General features: G+C 38.8%; 2 protein-coding genes across 3 annotated transcripts in view; one reads left to right on the plus strand and one right to left on the minus strand.

Moving 5' to 3' along the window:
* The first annotated feature begins 4,131 nt into the window (after positions 1-4,131).
* Positions 4,132-17,506, plus strand: rab20 (RAB20, member RAS oncogene family). Its single transcript, XM_057852166.1, has 2 exons — positions 4,132-4,552; positions 16,514-17,506. Exons 1-2 carry the CDS (start codon positions 4,363-4,365, stop codon positions 17,089-17,091), a joined length of 768 nt encoding a protein of 255 aa, XP_057708149.1. The 5' UTR covers positions 4,132-4,362; the 3' UTR covers positions 17,092-17,506.
* Positions 17,257-22,050, minus strand: part of col4a2 (collagen, type IV, alpha 2) — an 87,556-nt gene continuing 82,762 nt past the window's right edge. For both annotated transcript variants that reach the window (XM_057852161.1, XM_057852160.1), the window contains 7 exons: positions 21,913-22,029; positions 21,523-21,783; positions 21,309-21,455; positions 21,075-21,191; positions 20,613-20,804; positions 20,259-20,545; positions 17,257-20,188 (listed from right to left, as the gene is read on the minus strand). In XM_057852161.1, the coding sequence (XP_057708144.1) occupies positions 19,934-20,188; positions 20,259-20,545; positions 20,613-20,804; positions 21,075-21,191; positions 21,309-21,455; positions 21,523-21,783; positions 21,913-22,029 (1,376 nt within the window). In that variant the 3' untranslated portion in view covers positions 17,257-19,933. The remainder of the gene's footprint in view (positions 20,189-20,258; positions 20,546-20,612; positions 20,805-21,074; positions 21,192-21,308; positions 21,456-21,522; positions 21,784-21,912; positions 22,030-22,050) is intronic.

Genomic DNA, 22,050 nt, shown 5'->3' on the forward strand with positions numbered 1-22,050 from the left:
ATATATATATATATATATATATATATATATATATATATATATATATATATATATGTATATATATATATATATATATATATATATATATATATATAGACCTAAAATTGCCGTTACGCTAGATAACACACATCACTTAAAAGTTAGGATTTTTTCCCACGTATTTCAATTGAATTTCTATTTGTGTCAAGCCATTTTTAAGTTCTAGTTAAGTTTTAAGTTAGTCTAAATTGTAAGTCCTGATAGGATTTTGAGTTTTTGCAGTGTTCAAAATAAATGTATGATACAGGCTGTATTGGAGCATATTAGGGTCCAGTGCTACTTGGTGTTTTATCCAGCAATGACTACTGAGCTAAAATTGATATTTAGCATTATTGAGTTTTTATTTTACACCCTCATCACTCCACAACGCTATGTTATGTTAAAGCCTGTATGTAAGGCACGTTAGCCACGCATCGACAGTGGTCATAATTAATAGAAACCTAGCCCTCCGCAGGGCTAACGTACGTGAGCTATTGACAGCAATGTTAATCTTTATTTATTAGCGCTTAGCGCTCTACTGCTTTAAGATGGCGGCTGTTTACTAACGCTGCCCAGACGCGGCCGAGTCTGTCATTTTGCATCTAGTTCAACATACATGTGATCTCTATGAGACTCATCAGACGCTACCTGCTACCAACGTAGCATCGTGCGGGCAAGTATTTACTATTTAGCAACGTCGGCGTCGTTTGTAGCGGCTGTCGGTTGCTGTAAGTTTTTTTTTTTTGCCGTCCTTAGGGACGGTATGACCGAAAATTTTTGCGGTTTTGAAACCTTGACGTTTTCATACTACAGTATACCTTGAAATCGGTAATCGGCAGATGTCAGAAATTGTGACAATACCTCACGTCAGTGATGTCAAAGTGTAACTGCTGCTCATGAATAGCTAAATATCAGCCTAAGTGTCCTTATGAACTTATAGAACTCATCACCTTTTAGTGCTATTGACAATAATTGATGTCCAAATACGTTTGAGCGAGGAGAGCTCACTGCCTGCCATCCCTGTTCCAATAGATTGGGCTTCTATCAGCCTTAGGTTGCATTCAGACTGCAGGCATCTCTGATTATAATCGGACTCCTCCTCAAATCAGATTTTTAGGGCTGGCAGTTCACACTATTTTTAGCAAGTGTCCAAATAAGATCTGGGCCTGTTCAGACTAGGCCCCATTATTGACACACCTGACAGGTTGCTGTGGCAACGAAGGCGTCATCCACCATAGAGTGACATCACGGACAGTCAAAACCCATCTGGGCTGTTAAGACTGAGAAGCATCTTGTCCATATGTGATATGAATAAACCTCCCGTATGTGGTTTCAGTCGGTCTCGCAAATATCAGATTTCTGCTTTGTGACTGTTCAGACCACAAAAGAGCAGTCCAGTTTCAATCTGGATGGGCTAAATATCTGATTTTAGCTGCTAGCCGGAAAGAGCTCGAATGTTTTAACTCTTGGGCTAGTGCCTATTTTTGCTACAGTAACTAAAAAACAAAACAAAAGCAAAATTAACCCTATTAAGACCTGCCGTCGCTGTCCACATACATCGACATAGACCAGTCACCACGTTATTAACATTTGCTATACAAGTGTGACCTACAAGACCCAAAATATGATGTCAACATAAGTGGACGCTTGGGTCTCAATTAAAATTATGTTATTCTTATAGTTATTTTTATGGGGGGTGGGGGGGGGGGCAGAAAAAAAGAGAGAAGGACAGAAAGACCAAAGAAGCACAAACAACAATAAGAAATACATTGAACGCCTACATTAACTATGAATATGTTGGTGCTATTGTTAGCTAGTTGTATTTCCAGTTGACGCCATGTGGGGGGCCTGATGACCAAGAAAACAGAAATGGGGAGGGGGGGAGTCAGAAAGATAATTGATTGGAAGGGGTGAAGTGTACACAAATCAGCCATGTGAGGTGTAGAACCCAGTATTTGTGTGAATCCCTTGTGAGTGTGGATATGTTGGCATCCTAATGTATGCTGCCTGATCGCTCATCCTGAAACCGAGTTTCTCTACTTGAGCGCAGCCCATCCCTCCTCCCGCAGTGCCATATATATGTATTTATGTTATTCATTACTATTATTATCATTATTAATCATTATTGTATTTTTGTAATAAATATGGCGGAAAACAGACAAGACTGAGAGAGCAGTTTCTGCTCATGCACTCCTCTTTAAAATAAACTGCTGTATTTTAAGCCAAAAGACCTGTTGTATTTGATAGAACAATATGTCAAAATGCTGCCATGGCAGATTCATGGCGCATTAAGCCCCTGAACTATTTTTAATTTTTTTCCGTTTTACCCTGGAAACCCCAGTTTACAGACGTCGTGCAACCGCTTTTGTTTCAACCTAGCCATAAAAAGAAGGTAAGTAATCATATTTATTATTCGAAATTTCTGTCATTTTTAGCTTAGAATCACTAACACTAGAAGTACCATGGGTGTCCCATTTACCTGGGATTATACCCAAAGGTGTCCCATTTTGGGACACCTTGGGATCCACGCCCAAGCCTAGCCTAGCCTTTGTTTTGTAAATGGGGCCATTACTTATGCACCACCTGCCGCATTCCATTTCTATTTTTCTTCCCACACCCCTTGGCCTTTCAAACAAAGCAATTAGGAGTAGGGCTTGAAACGTCAACCCTACGAATTGGGACCTCTCTTTACACTCACGTACGTCATACGTCCGTTCGGCCAGTTGTTACGTAACCAAAAAGCGACGATAAAAAGTGCACTTGTGCTTTTAGCAAAACTGAAAAACAAAACAAACCTTACAAATGAAGAAACACAGTGAATAATAAACTAACATTAAAATTAGTGGTGTCGATTTTTTATTTATTACACCCCTAATTAGTGCACTTTTTATTGTGATGAATCTTTTTTAACTATTACTTTTCTGACTGAAGAAAACACATTGAGAGTAGATAATACTGGTCATCAGCTGTTAGAATATTATTTGGATGCATCAAGCTTGTTTCATTTAATTTAACTAATGTCTAATATTTCGTTTAAAAAAAAAAATCGACTTTGGATAAAGTTTCAACTTAAAAAATTAGTCACTCGCATATTTTAAACTTTTAAACAAATTACGTCATGAAAAAAATGGCGTCTGTAAAAAAGTCACGGATATCTACCTCATAACTGTCGCTTAATTGTATTTTTTGTTACTGTCGCATTTTCTCCGATATGTTAGATGATAAATAATCGATCCAAGCAAAGAAAAATTGAAGAAGAAGAAAAAAAAAGTTTAAAACGGTAAATATATGAAAAAGAACATCTCGACCACTCCTTGATGTCTGCGATTTCTGCATCGCGACCCTTGTTATAATACCATATTTCACCCATAAAATCCCCAAAAGATCCAGCTGTGGCCATTCACATCTGTGTCTTGACACTCGGCGATACATGCTACATGGAGTTTATGGATGGAAACAAGGTAAGTACGCGATAATATCTCGCTAAAGTCATGGCGTCTTTAATTCTGCTCTCTCATGCTCTCACCATCAGATAGGGTTTTGCTGTTTGATTTTTTTTAATGCCCTTCTTAATCTTTTTATTTTTTTACATGGTAATGTGCACTTTGAGATTTGTCAAATGTGAAGTGCGTTATAAATAAAATGTATTATTATTATTATTATCCTGTTCAAAAATTTTCTTCCCCCAGAAAATTGAGATTTTAAGCTTTCCAATTATGTATCACACATGCATATCGGACAATTTTGAAAGTCTCAGAGCGGAACTTCAAGTCACCTGAGTGTTTTCCGCCATATATATGTTTTAAATAATCCCATAATACAACAATAAACAATAATATAATAATAATACTTTTTAAATTTCCATAAAAGCATTTTTCCTATTGACAACGACAGGCGCCCACGAATGTCCTGTCCCGCCCCTTTGACGATAATACTGTATATAAAGTCATTTTTATTAGTCTTTATTTCGTACGTCAAAAAATGTGAATACACGTGAAGTACTCCTCTTCACAACAACAAACGATTCAAAGGCGAAAAACCTCAAAAAAAAAATTTTTTTTTTCTTCAAGTAATTTTCGATCCTATTTGTCTGTAGGCTCGTCTGCCTCGCCAGCCTTGAACCTGCGAGGCCGAAATGAGGACAAAGTTCCCGAATTACAACTTCCTGTTTCACCTCACTTCTCGTCGCAACCACTCAAAAGTGCGAGCGCAGATTTCAGGATGAGTAGAAGTCGCTGCCACATTCTTCAATGTTGTCAACTGAGAAATGGCGCTTGTTCGCTTAACATTCGCCACTTTTAAAATCTAGATTGTGTGAACGGTTGTGCTGTGACTCCGGCGAACATGCCCGAGTCTTCGAAGATGAGGAAGCCCGACGTGAAGGTGGTGCTTTTGGGCGACATGAACGTGGGCAAGACGTCTCTTCTCCACAGGTACACGGAGAGGAAGTTTAAAGACACGGTCAGCACCGTCGGAGGGGCATTCTTCCTCAAACAGTGGGGACCCTACAACGTGTCCATATGGGACACTGCCGGTAATCTTGCTGTTCTAACTTCTAATGTCTTTGTTTTTCCGTTGGTGTACTCGGTGTGCCTGCTCAGTGGCGCGTTATTTCTCGGTTGAGGCAATCACTGGCATGTGATGTGACACGGATGGGAAATCGGCTCTCGTGGCAACTTAAGAACATAAACCTGTGGTGATTCACTGGCCAAGGATTTAGCAAAACTGACACAATCCTGATTTAAAGCTCAATACAGTGTACCATAGCTGATAATAAAAATGAGGACTCAAGATTGTAGCACCAAAAATGTTATATTTATTTTCCCAAGCTCCGCTTAATTTGCTGGATAGACGAATCAGAGTTGCTAAAAGTTTTTTTCTTTTTTACATTGGCCAACCAGTAACTTCCATTTGCAACCTTGAAACTAGGAAACACATCAACAACTTTCCTACTGTTTTAATATGGGGCGCCGTTTGTAAAGCAGCACATGCTGAAAACTACGACATTTTCTCAAATTTAGCGTCACACAGTGTTGAAAACGTGGTGTGAAATTTTTAGAGTCACTTTTTTTTGCACATTTACAACATTATTTAGCAACCTAAACATTCATTTTTAAATAAGAAGTTTTGGACCTGAATGATTAAACCCAGAACTAAATATTTAATTTAAATCTTAAATTTATATCCTATATCCTAAATGCTAAATCTGAAAACGGTTGGAACTAAATATTAACTTAATATGCAAATTCACATGACTGGAGACCGGAAGTCATATTTAGGGAGGTAGCCGGGCGGTCATTTTGAATTTGTTTTGTGAGGTTTGCTGAAAAAGTAATCATAAATAAAAACACTGACAGAATAAGAATCGTCAGGGAAAGAACCACCGGTACTTTGCATTAAAATGTATAGCTAAATATTGTTTCCAATGACCATTTATGAAAATATAAAATAGGATCAGTCTATAGACCCTACTCACCAACGTCACAGAATGACGTGTCGCTGTATCCGGCCGCCATATTGTTTCTCTCTGTTTAGCCCTATTCTCAATGGTTTCAATTAGTCGTTCAGTTTATAGAGCAATTCATGGAAGCCCCGGTGCTTTCAGACGCTGTAAACTCATTGGATGCGTTGCATAAAAGGCGTTATGTGGAAAAGCTTCAGTCTATCCATTCGCCAGATCCATATTTGATGCCTAAATCGATATTTTTCGACCCGCTGTCTTCGCCCTCTCTGCCTGACATCTGCTACCCTGATATCTACAACTATCTTGTCCACACAAAATCAGCCTATTCTCACGAAAGTTTGAAAAACTTTAAGAGCAGCACTCTAAGCAACATTACCCTGTGTGATTTCTAAAATGGCGACAATCAAAAAAAAAAAAAAGTTGACTGCGATGGCCGTGGATATTGGACTACTTTTTCAATAAAAAACGCAACAACTTTGTCTGCCTCATTTGCAAAGAGACAGTCGCTGTTTTTTAAAGAGTTCGATGTGACGCGATAATATTACCGAACAAGACACACTGACATGTACGACATTACAGGGAAGATACGCAGCGAGAAATTATAGCAACTTGAAGCTAATTTAATTTCACAGCAGCAGTATTTCGCAAGAGCCCGAGGGTCGAAAGAGAACGCCACAAAGGCTAGATTGTTGAAATTATGAATTAAAAAAAAATAATAATAAAGCAAATGTGACACACAGAAGGGCTTGCTAAAATTTCTACGTAAATCAGCCCAGGTAGCCCCCCACATTTTTACCACACCAAATCTGGCCCCCTTTGCAAAAAGTTTGGACACCCCTGTTTAACCGATGATCCGTAGACGAGGCCAGTTTCTTTCACTTGTTACCAGCTAAATATTATTCAAAAAATAAAGATGGTGGAAGAAATAAGCATCTTGAATTTGAAACGGTATGTTGTCGGCGATTAGCCTAGCAATGATCTTAATTGTGGTTGTCAGCCCAAAACCCTCTAAATATATATTAAATGCATCTTACCAGATATAAAATGACTACTACATAATCTGTGGTAACCGTTTGGAGCCCAGTTTTCTCGTCGAATTGCAGCAGTCCATCTCGCTCTCCTCTCCGGGTCTCTCGGATTACGGTAGAACCTCAAGTCTCTCCGTCTATCTTCGCTGTTATTGCAACCGACCGCCACACACGCCTTCACCATTTTGATTATTAATGTGAACGAGCAGAAAACACGCCATAATAGGAGGAATTTACGTAGCAGTAATGCATCAACAACGACGAGTTGACGGACAATATGGCGCGGGGGCGTGGTTGTGACGTCATGTGAGTAGGGTCTATATTCACGGAGGACTACAGAAATCAGATAAATACTGTTAATAAAGTGGATTGCAATGGTAGTACAATATTATCATCGGAATTAAAATCTCTAAATCTATGTGGAAAAATTCCGCCTCTACAGTTGGAAACAGGCCGTCATTGTCCACTTTCACTCATCCTGGCAATTGATTATTCAAGCTGCCATTTGCTTTGACATAGGGCTTCTGTTCCCAATCTGAAAGATAATACCGCCTCATCACGATGTTGACTGAACGTGTTTTCCGTGACATTAGTCATAACGCAGACCGCTATGTAAACAGGATTTAGGAAAAATACTTGACTAAGGCAAGATAAGAAATGCTCGGCGAGTCACTTCCTGCCAAGACTTATGTTCTGGTTTATCGGGTCACTTTGGCTGTGGGATGTTTTGAAAATAAACAAGCCGCTGTCTGACCTTTTCAATTGAACAGCTGAGTTTCAACGTGGTTCAGTTTAAGGAGGTCTCCCAGTTCCTCTTAACTGTCACATGACGGTGACATGACCGGAAGACTTTATGCCTCAGTTAGCTAGTTCAACAAGTGCGAGAAAGCCTTATTTATTAAAGAAATACCTTTGCATCCACATCAGATTCCAGGAAATCATTGCGATGTAGAAGTTTAGAAGATCCAGAAAGAGAGAGGGCCATTGGATGAATTAGAATTAGTTTCACTTTCATTTCTCCTCAAATGTGGATTACAAAAGCAGGAATGAGTATGTGAAATTGGTTAGAATTGGATAAGTAGTTTGAGTTAAAGTTGAAGCTGAGAAGGGAATTAAAGATGCACAGTCATTTGAGTTCAATGGTGGACCAGGAGTTCTGAAATTAAACTAATGAATACCAACATAAACATAAATAATTAAATGTGTTATTAAATATGTAATTTCTCGGAATGTCCCGATCGCATATTTTGCACCCGAGTCACCTGATTTTATGAATCCGCTGATACCGAGTCCATATCTGATACCGAAAAAATATTTTTTTGGCCTATATACATTGCCCTAAATAAATATCTTTTTCACTACACGAAATGCCCACTTTGCACACAATGCATCTCCCTGTTCGATAGTAAAATATATCTACACAGGACTCTAGCAGCTACTCATTATGTTTACGCGTTAGCTTCCAAAACGTGCTCCCATATGGGCTGTTGGCCCGAATATAAGACGGCCCTGGTTATAAGACGACCCCCACTTTTTCAAGACTCAAGTTTGAAAAAAGACTTTTTGAACAGCTAATTAATTTTTATACAGAAAACAATTTCAGTACATCCGAAACAAATGATTATAACAATATGTTTAAGAGAAAAAGCGTGTTATTTTGCCTCGTTCAAATCTTAATATCTGAACATTTAAATATGTAAACTAAAGTGCAATCACATTCGTAGATGAATGGCTTCTAGTTTTTGAAATGTAAATAAACCAATCTGTTGTGATAAAACCAAAAAATTGCAATAACTGCATTAACTATCAAAGTGAAGTCTAACTGTAACTGTGGTCTTGAAACAAATCTGAATAAGGAAAAACATTGCAATAAAATAATGCAAACTGGTTAGACTTGAGAGTAGCAGAGATCTGTCATGACAGAACATCGCTTTAATGATATCTGGTGCCATCTAGCGTCGTGAATGGGTATAACGTCTAGACCGCGAATATAAGATGACCCCCCACTTTTTCAGTCCTATTTCAATGCAAAAAACACCGTCTTATATTCGGGCCAATACGGTACTTCTTCCACTTTTTCCGTGAGTGTTGCGGATTATAAAACGTATATATTTTAGTTTCTTTTGGCATTGCCATTGTATTTCTGGATTATTTTGTTAATTTTTAGCCTGTAACAATACTTAATTGTTTTTTAAATTAAAAACCCGATCTTTTTACCCCAATTCTGATCCTCTGAAAAATGGCCCAATTTCCGATCACATATTCAGACCGGGGACGTCCTTAGTTACTTCAGTATTTAAATATTTGGTTACATTTCAATGTCTTTTTCCTTTATTGTTTTTCTTTCAATCATTTGAATAAAATATTTCCGCCTTTATTTTTATAAATTCTGTAACATGTACCGTTTTTATATATTTCCAGTAATCCTAAATTACTGTCAATTATTTATTTCATTATTACAATTTTTTATTTCATGCTTCGCTAGGGGACAGAGTGATTTCCAGAATGAAATTAATACAAAGTGAACTATGTAAAGATTGAAATAATTTAGTGCTGCAACGATTAATCGATTAACTTGAGTAAATCGATTAGAAAAAAGATTCAAATCAAATTTTACTGGTCCGAGTCTTCGTTTAATTACAATGGCGTTTTAATGGTTTGTTTTGAAAGTTTTTGCATTTAGGGTTTTTTTTTATTTGGGTGGATACACAGCCCTCTAGTGGCAAGAGTGAATATGACATAACACAGTTCACATGGCTGAATCCAGTTGCTCCCTGTTCAGACCAACATAAGCCAAGTTTTTGTGTGAGCTAATGTTTTTTTTTTTTATTTTTTAATGCAGTCGTAATTTAGTTTATAGGTGTATTTAGCCGTTTGTTGTGGGAATATGTTTTGAACCATTTGTTAAGAGCATTGTAAAAAGAAACAAAAAACCTTAGCATTTTAAAGCATTTAAGCTAGCTAGCTAGACTTTTGGCCAATTGTTCTTTTGTTGTACTCTGATCCTCATTTATTTATTTATTTTTTTTACTGTTTGAGGCTCAGCTCAGGTATTTTGATTTCTTTACGTTCCTTATCCAATTATTCGAACTAACTAGTTCATCAATAAATCCACTACTAAAATAATCGATACCTGCAGCCCTAAAATAATTACCAAGACATAAAATGAACAAAAACAAATGTTGAAATAAAAATAAAAATAAATTCAAGTTGTTGTACAATTAAATATAAATACAAATTGAAACAAATAAAACTGAAATGAGTAAACGCTAGTAAATAAACACAAGTTGAAATGTTAAATATGAAATCAAACTTTAAATAAAGATCCACTAAATAATGAGATATTTATTTATGTATCTGTTTAATTCTGGCACTTCTGTTTCTCCATAGGTTGCCACTGACAGTTATAGATGTCCAATCTATTTGAACTGGGGGGGTGGCAGCGACTGCTTGCAGCCCTCCCACTTCAAATTAAGATTGGACATCTACTAGTGACAAACTCTTAAAATTACAGCACAAAAATGACTGGACGCCACATGATTGTACAATCATGTTTCGGTCCAAAATAAATTGGCCACCTATTGCCGTCAATGGTAGCCAATGAGTTAAGAATGCCGGACTAACCGAGTAATGTCGATTGCAATAATAAAAAGCCTGTTGTGACTGTGCAGAGTTTTTGATGGCCTAATTGTGAGTCACTACACAGTTTCATTTCCACCAAAAATACATTTTTGAGTTATTATTTCTCAACAAAGCAGGCATTATGCAAACCAGGGAAAATGCAAAAGTCACTCACGGCACGTCACTTCCAGTCAAGTCAACAGACTCATTCAGGTGCGTGATTATTATGTGTACAAAAGTCTGCAGGTTACGTGAGGTCAAGTAAAGCTGGGCATGCTTAGGGCGTAACCATTTATTGTCAATTTATCGTTTTCGGATCATGATTTTAGGTTGCCAAAGCAATGTTTTATTTTTCGCAGCACTCATAACTGATCCAGAATCTATTGCACCAACTGTTTTACATATATAAGTCGTCTAAATTGATATCATAACACACCATGAATGTATGTTTGATTAAAATCCTAAATTAATTAACGATTGGCGTTTTCATGCTGCTTGGAATTTTTTAAATTTCTGAATGTGTAGTTTTTTAAAATATACAGTTGTGGTCAAAAGTTTACATACACTTGTGAAGAACATAATGTCATGGCTCTCTTGAGTTTCCAGTTATTTCTACAACTCTGATTTTTCTCCGATAGAGTGATTGGAACAGATACTTCTTTGTCACAAAAAACATTCATGAAGTTTGGTTCTTTTATGACTTTATTATGGGTTAACAGAAAAAGTGATCAAATCTGCTGGGTCAAAAATATACATACAGCAACACGAATTAGCAATTTCTTGTGAGTGATTATTGACTTGAACAATCGTTGCCTTGAACAAGTCAGGAAAGTCACTTGGAGCCATTTCAAAGCAGCTGCAGGTCCCAAGAGCAACAGTGCAAACAATTGTTTGTAAGTATAAAGTGCATGGCACTGTTTTGTCACTGCCACGATCAGGAAGAAAACGCAAGCTATCACTTGCTGCTGAGAGAAAATTGGTCAGGAGGGTCAAGATTCAACCGAGAATCACCAAAAAGCAGATCTGCCAAGAATTAGAAGCTGCTGGAACACAGGTGTCAGTGTCCACAGTCAAGCGTGTTTTGCATTTGCATCTCCATGGACTGAGAGGCTGCCGTGCAAGAAGGAAGCCCTTGCTCCAAAAGCGGCACCTTAAGGCTCGACTGCTGATCACATGGACAAAGATAAGACCTTCTGGAGGAATGTTCTGTGGTCAGACGAAACAAAAATCGAGCTGTTTGGCCACAATGCCCAGCAATATGTTTGGAGGAGAAAAGGTGAGGCCTTTAACCCCAAGTACACCATGCCTACCGTCAAGCACAGTGGTGGTAGTATTATGCTGTGGGGCTGTTTTGCTTACAATGGAACTGGTGCTTTACAGAGAGTAAATGGGATAATGAAGAAGGAGGATTACCTTCAAATTCTTCAAGATAACCTAACGTCATCAGCCCGAAGATTGGGTCTTGGGCGCAGTTGGGTGTTCCAAAAGGACAATGACCCCAAACACACATCAAAAGTAGTAATGGAATGGCTAAATCAGGCTAGAATTAAGGTTTTCGAATGGCCTTCCCAAAGTCCTGACTTAAACCCCATTGAAAACTTGTGGACAATGCTGAAGAAACAAGTCCATGTCAGAAAGCCATCAAATTTAACTGAACTGCACCAATTCTGTCAAGAGGAGTGGTCAAAGATTCAACCAGAAGCTTGCCAGAAGCTTGTGGATGGCTACCAAAAGCGCCTAATTGAAGTGAAAATGGCCAAGGGACATGTTACCAAATATTAGCACTGCTGTATGTATATTTTTGACCCGGCAGATTTGATCACTTTTTTCTGTTTACCGATAATAAAGTCATAAAAGAACCAAACTTCATGAATGTTTTTTGTGACAAAGAAGTATCTGTTCCAATCACTCTATCAGAGAAAAATCAGAGTTGTATGTAGAAATAACTGGAAACTCAAGAGAGCCATGACATTATGTTCTTCACAAGTGTATGTAAACTTTTGACCACAACTGTATATATAGCGGAAAACACTCAGGTGACTTGAAGTTCCACTTTGAGACCCCCGATTTGGCCAAATTTCAAACTTGGCCTATATGCATGTGTGATACATCAATGGAAAGCTCAAAATCTCAATTTTCTGGGGGGTGTGGGGGAGGGGGAATGTGAGCAGGAGGGCATTTAAAAAAATATTTTTAAACAGCAAAACCCTATCTGAAGGTGAGAGCATGCGATAGCAGAATTACAGACTTTAACGAGATATTATCGCGTACTTACCTTGTTTCGATCCAAAAACTCAATATCGCATGTATCACTGAGTGTCAAGACATAGCTGTGAATGGCCACAGCTGAATTTTTGAAGGATTTTATGGGTGAAACATGGTAATATACCAAGGGTCTCGATGCAGAAATCGCAGACATCAAGGAGTGGTCGAGATTTTATTTTTCATGTATTTAACCTTTTAAATGTTATTTTTTTTCAAATTTTCTTTGTTTGGATCGATTATTTATCATCTAACATATCGGGGAAACTGCGACAGTAACAAAAAAATACAATTTAGTGATAGTTACGAGGTAGATATCCGTGACTTTTACGGACGCCATTTTTTTTTCATTGTGACGTAAATTGTTTAAAGTTTAAAATATGCAAGTGAATAATTCTTTTAAGTTGTTTTTTTTATTTAAAACAAAATGTTAGCCATCAATTAATGATTCTAAGCTAAAAATGACAAACATTGTTTTCATGGCTGGGTTGAAACAAAAACGGTTGCGCGACGTCTGTAAACAGGGGTTCCCAAGGTAAAACGGGCAAATTAAAAATAGTTTGGGGGCTTAATGTGCCACGAATCTGCTATGGCAGCATATAGACATATAGTTCTATCAAACACAACAGTTGTTTTGGCTTAAAATACATCCGTTTCTTTTAAAGAGGAGTGCAAGAGCAGAAACTGCTTTTTCAGTCTTGTCTGTGTTTTCCGCCATATGTATTTTTAACTTAAGTTTCATTTTGGGATTTGAAGTGAAAAAAAAACTTAAGCACCAGCATATCCAGTAAATGGCCATTGTAAGTGGTGGCATAGTCAAATGCCAATATCCCAGATTGCCTGCACTTCCACGTGACATCATTAATGTTAAAGACGTCCCGATCGATCGGGTCCGATCACGTCATTTTCAAAGTATCGGAATCGGCAAAAAAATATCGGACATGCCTTTTTTTAATATACATAGTTTTTAACTAAATTGTTTTCTAATTGTATTTAACGTTACAGACAAAATGTCTTACACTCATCCAGACTCTTTAGTTTTGGCTTAAAGTAGGGCTATCAAATTTATCGCTTTAACGGTGGTAATTAATTTTTTTTAAATTAATGAAGTTTAACGCGTTTTACCTGTATATAGGCAGCGTAAAATGAGTGAATTTTGGCAGTCTTTGGAGCCTTTTTTTAATTGGCTAAAGCCTTACAATCCCTCTCTCAACAATTAGAAATATCGTGAGAAGCAATGAGGGGAAGAAAGGTAGTAATTGATCTCTTTCTTAACACCCTTTGTTATTTCCCAACGCAGAGAAGATATATCAATTGGTGCCACTACGCACAGTGATGGTTGCACTTCCCATCATGCATTTGGGCAGAACAGTTAAATGGCTACAGTATCATTTACTGAAAGCTCAACAAATACACTAGATGGTAATATTTAGTCACAATATACAAAGTCACATTTATCCTTTAAGAATTACAAGTCTTTCTATCCATGGATCCCTCTCACAGAAAGAATGTTAATAATGTAAATGCCTTCTTGAGGATGTATTGTCATAATAAACAAATCCAGTACTTATGTGCTGTATGTTGAATGTATATATTCGTCTGAGTTTTATTCATTTTTTTCTTACTGCATTGCGAAAATGTATATGATTGGGAAAAATTATCGGGAATGATGGGAATTGAATCGGGAGCAAAAAAAAAAGCAATCGGAGCGGGAATTATCGGGATCGGCAGATACTCAAACTAAAACGATCGGGATCGGATCGGGAGCAAAAAAACATGATCGGAACAACCCTAATTAATGTCCATTATTACTCGTACATGCACCACTGTTCGAGTCTATCTGAGTATGTACATGTTTAACTCGTTTGAGGTGAGAGGGCTCCACTTCAAATGGATTGGGCGCCTACTAGTGATAAACTCAGTTAAATTCAGTGCAGAAGGGTGAAAATAGTATCATGATGGGATGTCTATTATCGTCAGCGGCACTGAAATAAACATTGAATGTTAATTTCTCCATTAATTGCTTCATTTGGCCATCACGGCTCCCTTGGGGAAGACAGTCAACCTCTGCTGCCACCTGCTGTCAACACTGTTGTTGTCCAACATGCCTCCTAGCATGCTTTGCTGCGGTACAGATGTAAATAACAATCAAAATTTCGGGGGTTCAAAAATTCATGTTCTGTGCTAATTATTTGTTCAGTTACTGTTCCAATTGTTTCATTAATTGCTAGTTATGGTATTTGGTAACAATTTATTTGACAGTGGTGCCGAAAGATTGTCATAAAACCATCATAATTATGATATGACACTGCCATGAGCATTAATAAATGCTTATGACAGATGTCATTTTGTGTCAACCAGCAAATTATCTCACTTTTGAACGGATGTAAAAGATCCGAGCCGGACATTAATGGAGTTGCCTGGATGACACTTAACGACATCTGTCATATACATTCGTTAATGCCCATGATAGTGTCATGTCATAATTATGGCAGTCTTATGACACCGCTGCCAAATAAAGTGTTACCTATTAACCCAAATAAATCAACAAATAAGCCACACTGGACTATAAACTGCAGGATTCAAAATGAGGGGAAAAAGTAGTGTTTTATAGTCCGAAAATTACGATACTTTAAAAAAAAAAAAAAATTCACAAAATGCTTATTTATACCAGGTGTTACTACTGTACGAAATATATCACCAAAACAATACAAAACTTTGTCTAAATTTTACATGTCTATCGTCTGCATCGCTGACCAGCAGATGGCGCCCGATTTACTACATATTGAGATTCTGTATGCAATAGTATTACCATCAATCAGCCTCTAAATGTGCCATAATAGTAATATATATATATAATAAATATATATATATATATAAATATATATAATAACCCCCCAGCCCCCCCCCCCCCCCCCCGGCCGACTGTATGTGAGTAATGCATGCAAGATAATTGAAAATAGCAACATATAAAATCCACACATACAACACAGTTCAAAAATCAATATTAATAATTGATTACATTATGCTAATTTAATCTACAGTAGTATTAAAGGTCGAAAAGACTTGTTAAAAGCATAAGTGTAGAATTAGTTATCTTTGCATTTCAACAAATATATTAAGTATCCTAATGTGATAATTGTTTTTATGCTGGATAGTTTTAAGTTGCAACACTATACATTTGTGGCAGGTCAGTTCATTGTCAATTGAAAAGTAAGGTAAGTGCAGAACAACCTGTCATAATTGTTGTATAATATTTCACCAAATAATTAAAAATGTATTTTACCTAGGGCTGTCAAACGATTAAAATTTTAATCGAGTTAATCACAGCTTAAAAATTAATCATAATTAATCACAATTCAAACCATCTATAAAATATGCCATATTTTTCTGTAAATTATTGTTGGAATGGAAAGATAAGACAAAGGACGGATACTACTGTATATACATTCAACATACTGTACATAAGTACTGTGTTCGTTTATTATAACAATAAATCAACAAGATGGCATAAACAAGATTAACATTCTGTTAAAGCGATCCATGGGTAGAAAGACTTGTAGTTCTTAAAAGATAAATGTTAGTACAAGTTATAGAAATTTTATTTTAAAACTCAATGTTTTCGTTTTAATAAAATTTGTAAAATTTTCAATTAAAAAATAAACTAGTAGCTTGCTATTGTTGATGTCAATAATTACACATGCTCATGGTGCTTAAACCCATAAAATCAGCCGCACCCAAGCGCCAGCAGAGGGTGACAAAACACACAAAAAAAACACAACAAGTGGCCATGGCACTGTGCTGTCATTTTAATCTGTTTGAGCGGGGCATGTGCGTTAATTTCGTCAAATATTTTAACGTGATTAATTCAAAAAATTAATTACCACTCGTTAACGCGATAATTTTGACAGCCCTAATTTTATCGTGAAATAGAATGGCCCATACCATGATTGGACATCTTTTCCATATCGCACAGCACTAATTTTAAGGCGATGCCACTCAGTCTTCGAAATTGTCAGGTGGATAAAAAAAAAAAACTTCGGTCAAATTGGAATTATTGCTTTCATATTATTGTCTGCTCGTGTCATTCAGACTAATGTAGCGCCCCCTGTTTTTACAGGCCGGGAACAGTTCCACGGCCTGGGCTCCATGTACTGTAGAGGCGCGGCAGCAGTCATCCTCACCTACGATGTCACCAACTGGCACAGCCTGGCCGAACTAGAGGAGCGCTTCCTGTCGTTGACGGACACCGCCAACCCCGACTGTATTTACGCCGTGGTGGGCAACAAGGCCGACCTGACGGACACTGACGCCCGACTGCCTCCTGACATGAGGGAAAAGGACCAAACAGAATCAGAGGATGTGCCGTCGGCTTGCCCAAGTTCGCCCGCCTCGCCCGTGTACGTCCCTGCCGTCACCTTCCCAAAACAAGTCACTCGCGAGGACGCCTTGGCATTTTACGGGCGCATCCTTCGCTACAAGGGCTCGGACGAGAGGACCAGCCTGCCGGCGGAGAAGATGTGCTTCGAGACCAGCGCAAAAACCGGCTACAACGTGGATGCTCTGTTCGAGGCGCTTTTTGATTTTGTGCTACCTTCAATTTTGAGGAAAAGGAATGAGGAATTGGAGTCCGCCACTGTGGATTTGGAAGTTTGCAGGGGGAGCGGCAGCAAGCGGGTACGGTCGCGCTGCTGCTAGGACCCCACCAAAACTACCCACGGGAAGAGTTTTATCACGTAACAACGGTACCCCTTTATCTGTGAATTTATTCATTCACTGCCATTGAACTGGGAGAAATTGCAGTGAATTACCATATTTCAGTGCCACTGACGACGATAGACGTCCCACCCATTTACATTGGAATGGGCTGGCAGCGATCGATTTCATTGGATGTGACATCTATCGCCGTGGCAGCCGATGATCAACCTTATCATACTGTGAAGAATTTCGTAAACTTAACAGCACTAATGTTTATGACACTGTAATAATACTGAAATTGGAATGTTTTCATTGATCAGACTGAAATCTTTTGTTACCTTGTGAATTTTTTAAAGGCACGCAACCATGATGAATTCTTAAACCAGGTGTCATAATAATAAAGATTTTTATTTTGCGTCGGTTTGTTCATGAAATCACACCAGGGTTTGTAGAAACGTTTAATTTTTGACCTTACAGTAATAATGTAGATAAAAGAACTCGTGTTTGACCAGTAAGTATCTGTTGTGCTTCCATCTTTCCAGACAAGTGGGATGAAATTAACCATGTGTAATGAGAAACATTTAATCTTGTGTACTTTACCTGAAAATAACATTTATAATACAAAAACACATTTTCAAACTTTGCATTCGGCCCTTGGAGGATTTGATATCAATTGGAAAGGGTAAAAAGGTTACCTAAGGACCTTGGACCCAGGCTGTTTATGTTTTATCAAGCTGGAATTGGAGTTGAATTAATCATTAGCTGATTTGGAAAGTAAGCCTGGAAATACTTTTCTCTGCGGTCTCAAAGACCAGGCCTCACCAACGCCACGGGAACCAACCAGTCCCAATTGATTGAAAAAAAGAAAAGAAATTGCTTAAGTAATCAATCTATAAAAAGCACGAGATCCAAGTAAAAACAACAGATGCTCCGTTTCCATTAGTTTTTCGCTAAATAAAATATTTCAAGAATTTCGGCAACGTATATTTAATTAAAGGTTGTAATCAAAAAAGCCTTGTAACTAGAGATGTCCCGATCGATCAGGTCCGATCACGTCATTTTCAAAGTATCGGAATCGGCAAAAAATATCGGACATGCCTTTTTTTAATAGATTTTTTTAATTGAATCATTTTCTAATTGTATTTAACGTTACAGACATAATGTGTTACACTCTTCCAGAGTCTTTAGTTTAAGCTTAAGGTAGGGTTATCAAATTTAACGTATTAATGGCGAGAATGAATATTTTTTACATTTATCACGTTACAATATTTAACGCAATTAACGCATGCGCTGCACGACCCACTCACACATTGTCGCGTTCAATCTATAATGGTGCCGTTTTACCCATACAGTATATAGAGCTAAAAGGCAGCAGCGTAAAATGAGTAGAGAGAATTTTTGCAGCCTTTGGAGCCTTTTTTTAAATGGATAAAGCCTTACAATCCCTCTCCCAACAATTAGAATAATCGTGGGAAGCAATGTAGGGAAGAAAGGTAGAAGTTGATTTTTTTCTTAACATCCTATGTTATTTCCCAACGCAGAGAAGATATATAAATTGGTACCACGACGCACTGTCATGGTTGCACTTCCCATCATGCATTTGGGCAGAAGTTAAATGGCTACAGTATCATTTACTGAAAGCTCAACAAATACACTAGATGGCAATATTTAGTCACAATATACAAAGTCACATTCATCCTTTAAGAATTACAAGTCTTTCTATCCGTGGATCCCTCTCACAGAAAGAAAATAATGTAAATGCCATCTTGAGGATTTATTGTCATAATAAACAAATACAGTACTTATGTACTGTATGTTGAATGTATATATCCGAGTTTTATTCATTTTTTTCTTAATGCATTGCCAAAATGTATATGATTGGGAAAAACTATCGGGAATGATTGGAATTGAATCAAAAAAAAAAAAGTAATCGGATCGGGAAATATCGGGATCAGCAGATACTCAAACTAAAATGATCGGATCGGGAGCAAAAAAACATGATCGGAACAACCCTACTTGTAACTATCCTGAGGTCTCATCCTGTGAGATTTTACTGAAGGAAGACTGACGCCCAAAACGTGTTGCGTACGGAGAACAGATCATGTGACTACATTACGTCCTGTGTTTCACAATTTCGAAAAGTGTTTCAATTGCTAAATATTTTAATATGGAAATATCTGATAAACTCTTCATTCAACTGTAAAAGATATTTTGCCATATTTGATGTTTTCTTCAAAATTCAGGCATTTCCATTATCAGTTTTGGCATTGCGAAAATTCGGTTTTGCAAATTACCAGGTAATGGAAGTGCAACTAGAGTATCAGGTATGCATTTTACAAGGTTTTATCAACTCTCCTACTGCAAATTGTGTCAGTGCGTTTCAGTCGTGTGCACCAGTTGTTATTTAATTCGTATTTTTCTAGCCTCTAAACGTGATTTGTGTATGACCATACTGCTGCGGCCCACATGGCGGGACTGAGCAAACAGCGCGCAAGTACTCAAAATAGGAATCAGTGCAGAATGACAATTAACATAACAGCTCTAACTAGTAAAAAACTTGTACACTTGACATAGAAATGACTCATCGGATGTAATAAAAAGCTTAACCAACCATAGTTGAGGCTGGGTGAAGAAGCAGTTAGTGGCTTTAAGTAGAATAAGGCTGGATGCAGTGCAATAGTAGCAATGAACAGTCTCTGTGTTGCCTGAGGTAATAAGTTAAACCATGAAGCACCAGTACACATTTCAAACAAAAATACTTGATTCTCAAGGCACCAAACAGTCATTGCATATATGAGTTTCGAGGCTCCGGCGGGGTGGGATGTCATTTCAGGGTCTCCTTTCACAAGTTCTTCATGCAGACCTGGCAGCGGCTGATGCGCGACAGGAGCTGTCCCGCTTTAAGAGTCTCTGCTGCCGGCTCGGAGTTGAAAGACTGATCTATAGAAGTGAGCCAGAAGCTGTGCTTGTTAGCGAAGTAGTGGCATGTGCCTTTGGCGCCGTTGCACTCTATGAACGGCGACGTTCGGAAGTCCTCCAAGCAAGATCCGGGCGAAGACAGCGACTGACCCCCGCCTTCGTTTCCGGCCGCCGTGTGCTGCAAGACAGAAGCCGTTGATTTGTCATTCGTTTGGTTGTCGGAGCGCGTTAGATCACATGCTAATCACCATGAGGAATGAGTAGCCGATCCACAGGCTGCGCCATCCGACGGGACACTGCGGGATGGTGATGTCCTGACTGTGCACAGCGATGGCAACTGATGGTGCCTCGCAAACCGAGCAGCGGCTGATGTAGGGTTTGATGTCGCCCTCCTCCACGGGCATCATGGGCAGAGGAGCAGTGGTTGACAACCAGTAGGACTTGTCATTCCTGCTAGCGTAGTAGCAGATGTCTCCAGGGTTGCAGTAGAGGAAGGGCATGGTGCTGAAGCGCGGCAGGCAGGAACCAGCCAAGCCTGAGGAGAACAACACCAAGGTAACGCACATTGGTTTCATGAATGCAATGCTTACTACGAGCCTCACCGAGATCCTGGTTGTGAGCCTTTTCCTGGCCTTCCAGATACAAAAGACTGTATCCATCCCATATTTTTGACATTCCCACAGGACACATGGGTGTCAACTCTGACTGACTGTGCTTGACCAGCAAGTAACCCACGGAGACGCTGCGGCCCGGCATGCCAGGTCTGCCAGGGACACCTGGTTTACCTGGGTTGCCTTTGAACAAACAATGACAAAATCAACAAAAGTATTAGAATCCACAACAACCTTCAACTCAAGAGTTCAAAGAAAGTCTCTGTACTATCTGTTGATTAGTTACAGCTCTCACTAGTTTATTGGTTTATCAGTAATTCAAACTTTTGCAAAACAAGAATGAAACAAATCCAGTTCATTTATTAACCAGTTGCCTGCATAAATCTGCGCTTTGAAACCCTTTAATCCTTTATTAAGACTAATCCTCATCTGCTGTGTGCCAACCAGGCGTACCTTGCATGCCTTGCAGGCCAGTGTGGCCCACTTGACCGACCTCTCCTCGGAATCCAGGTGTTCCTGGTCTTCCGCCTATTCCGGGCATGCCCTTTTGCCCAATGGGCCCAATAAAACCTAAAAAATAACAACACCTATAAATTCTGCTACTTCATCTAGCATCTTTCTTTTGCCTACACATAGTTGAGCTGCAAAAATTGCTCATGTGCTTTTTTCATTCAATCAAAAACTGACCATTATCCCCTGGTGGTCCCTGTGGGCCTGTTTCTCCTTGGATGCCTCTTGGTCCTTTAATACCCTGTGGTCCAGGAGGGCCCCGCTCTCCTGGGACGATGCTGGACACTGAAGGTGGACCCTGGCTTCCCGGCAACCCACGGACACCTGCAGGCCAAACAGATCATGGACTATTACCAAAAGGAAGACCAAACCTTTTCAGTTCATGATATACCTGGAGGTCCGGCATCTCCTTTAGGGCCATATGGTCCTCTTTCTCCCTTGATCCCAGTCAGACCAGGAATCCCCATTGAACCTTGATCTCCTTTATCACCTTTCTTCCCAGAAATCCCATTTGGTCCCCTATATCCACCTGGACCTTGGTCCCCAGTGAAGCCTTTCCTGCCAGGTACTCCAGGATAGCCAAGTGTTCCAGTTGTACCTTTTTCTCCAGGAAAGGCATTAATACCAGGCAAACCTCTGGTTCCAGGGAAACCTGGAAAACATTGTATTAGCTCTGTACTTTAGAAACTTCATCAGAACATTTGGGATAAACTCTAAAGTATGGGTAAGCGACCATGCTAATTATAGTTTTGATTGTTCAACTAGTACTGCATCTTCTCACCTTGCAACCCTTGAGAACCACGGGAGCCTTTATTGCCAGGGGGTCCTGGTCTGTCTGAATTTCCATCTGGTCCTCTTGGCCCCCGGAATCCTGATGGTCCAGGTTGACCTTGGTCACCTAAACAGAGAACACACAAAG

Source organism: Corythoichthys intestinalis, chromosome 12 (genome assembly GCF_030265065.1).
Source record: "Corythoichthys intestinalis isolate RoL2023-P3 chromosome 12, ASM3026506v1, whole genome shotgun sequence".
Lineage (NCBI taxonomy): Eukaryota > Metazoa > Chordata > Actinopteri > Syngnathiformes > Syngnathidae > Corythoichthys > Corythoichthys intestinalis.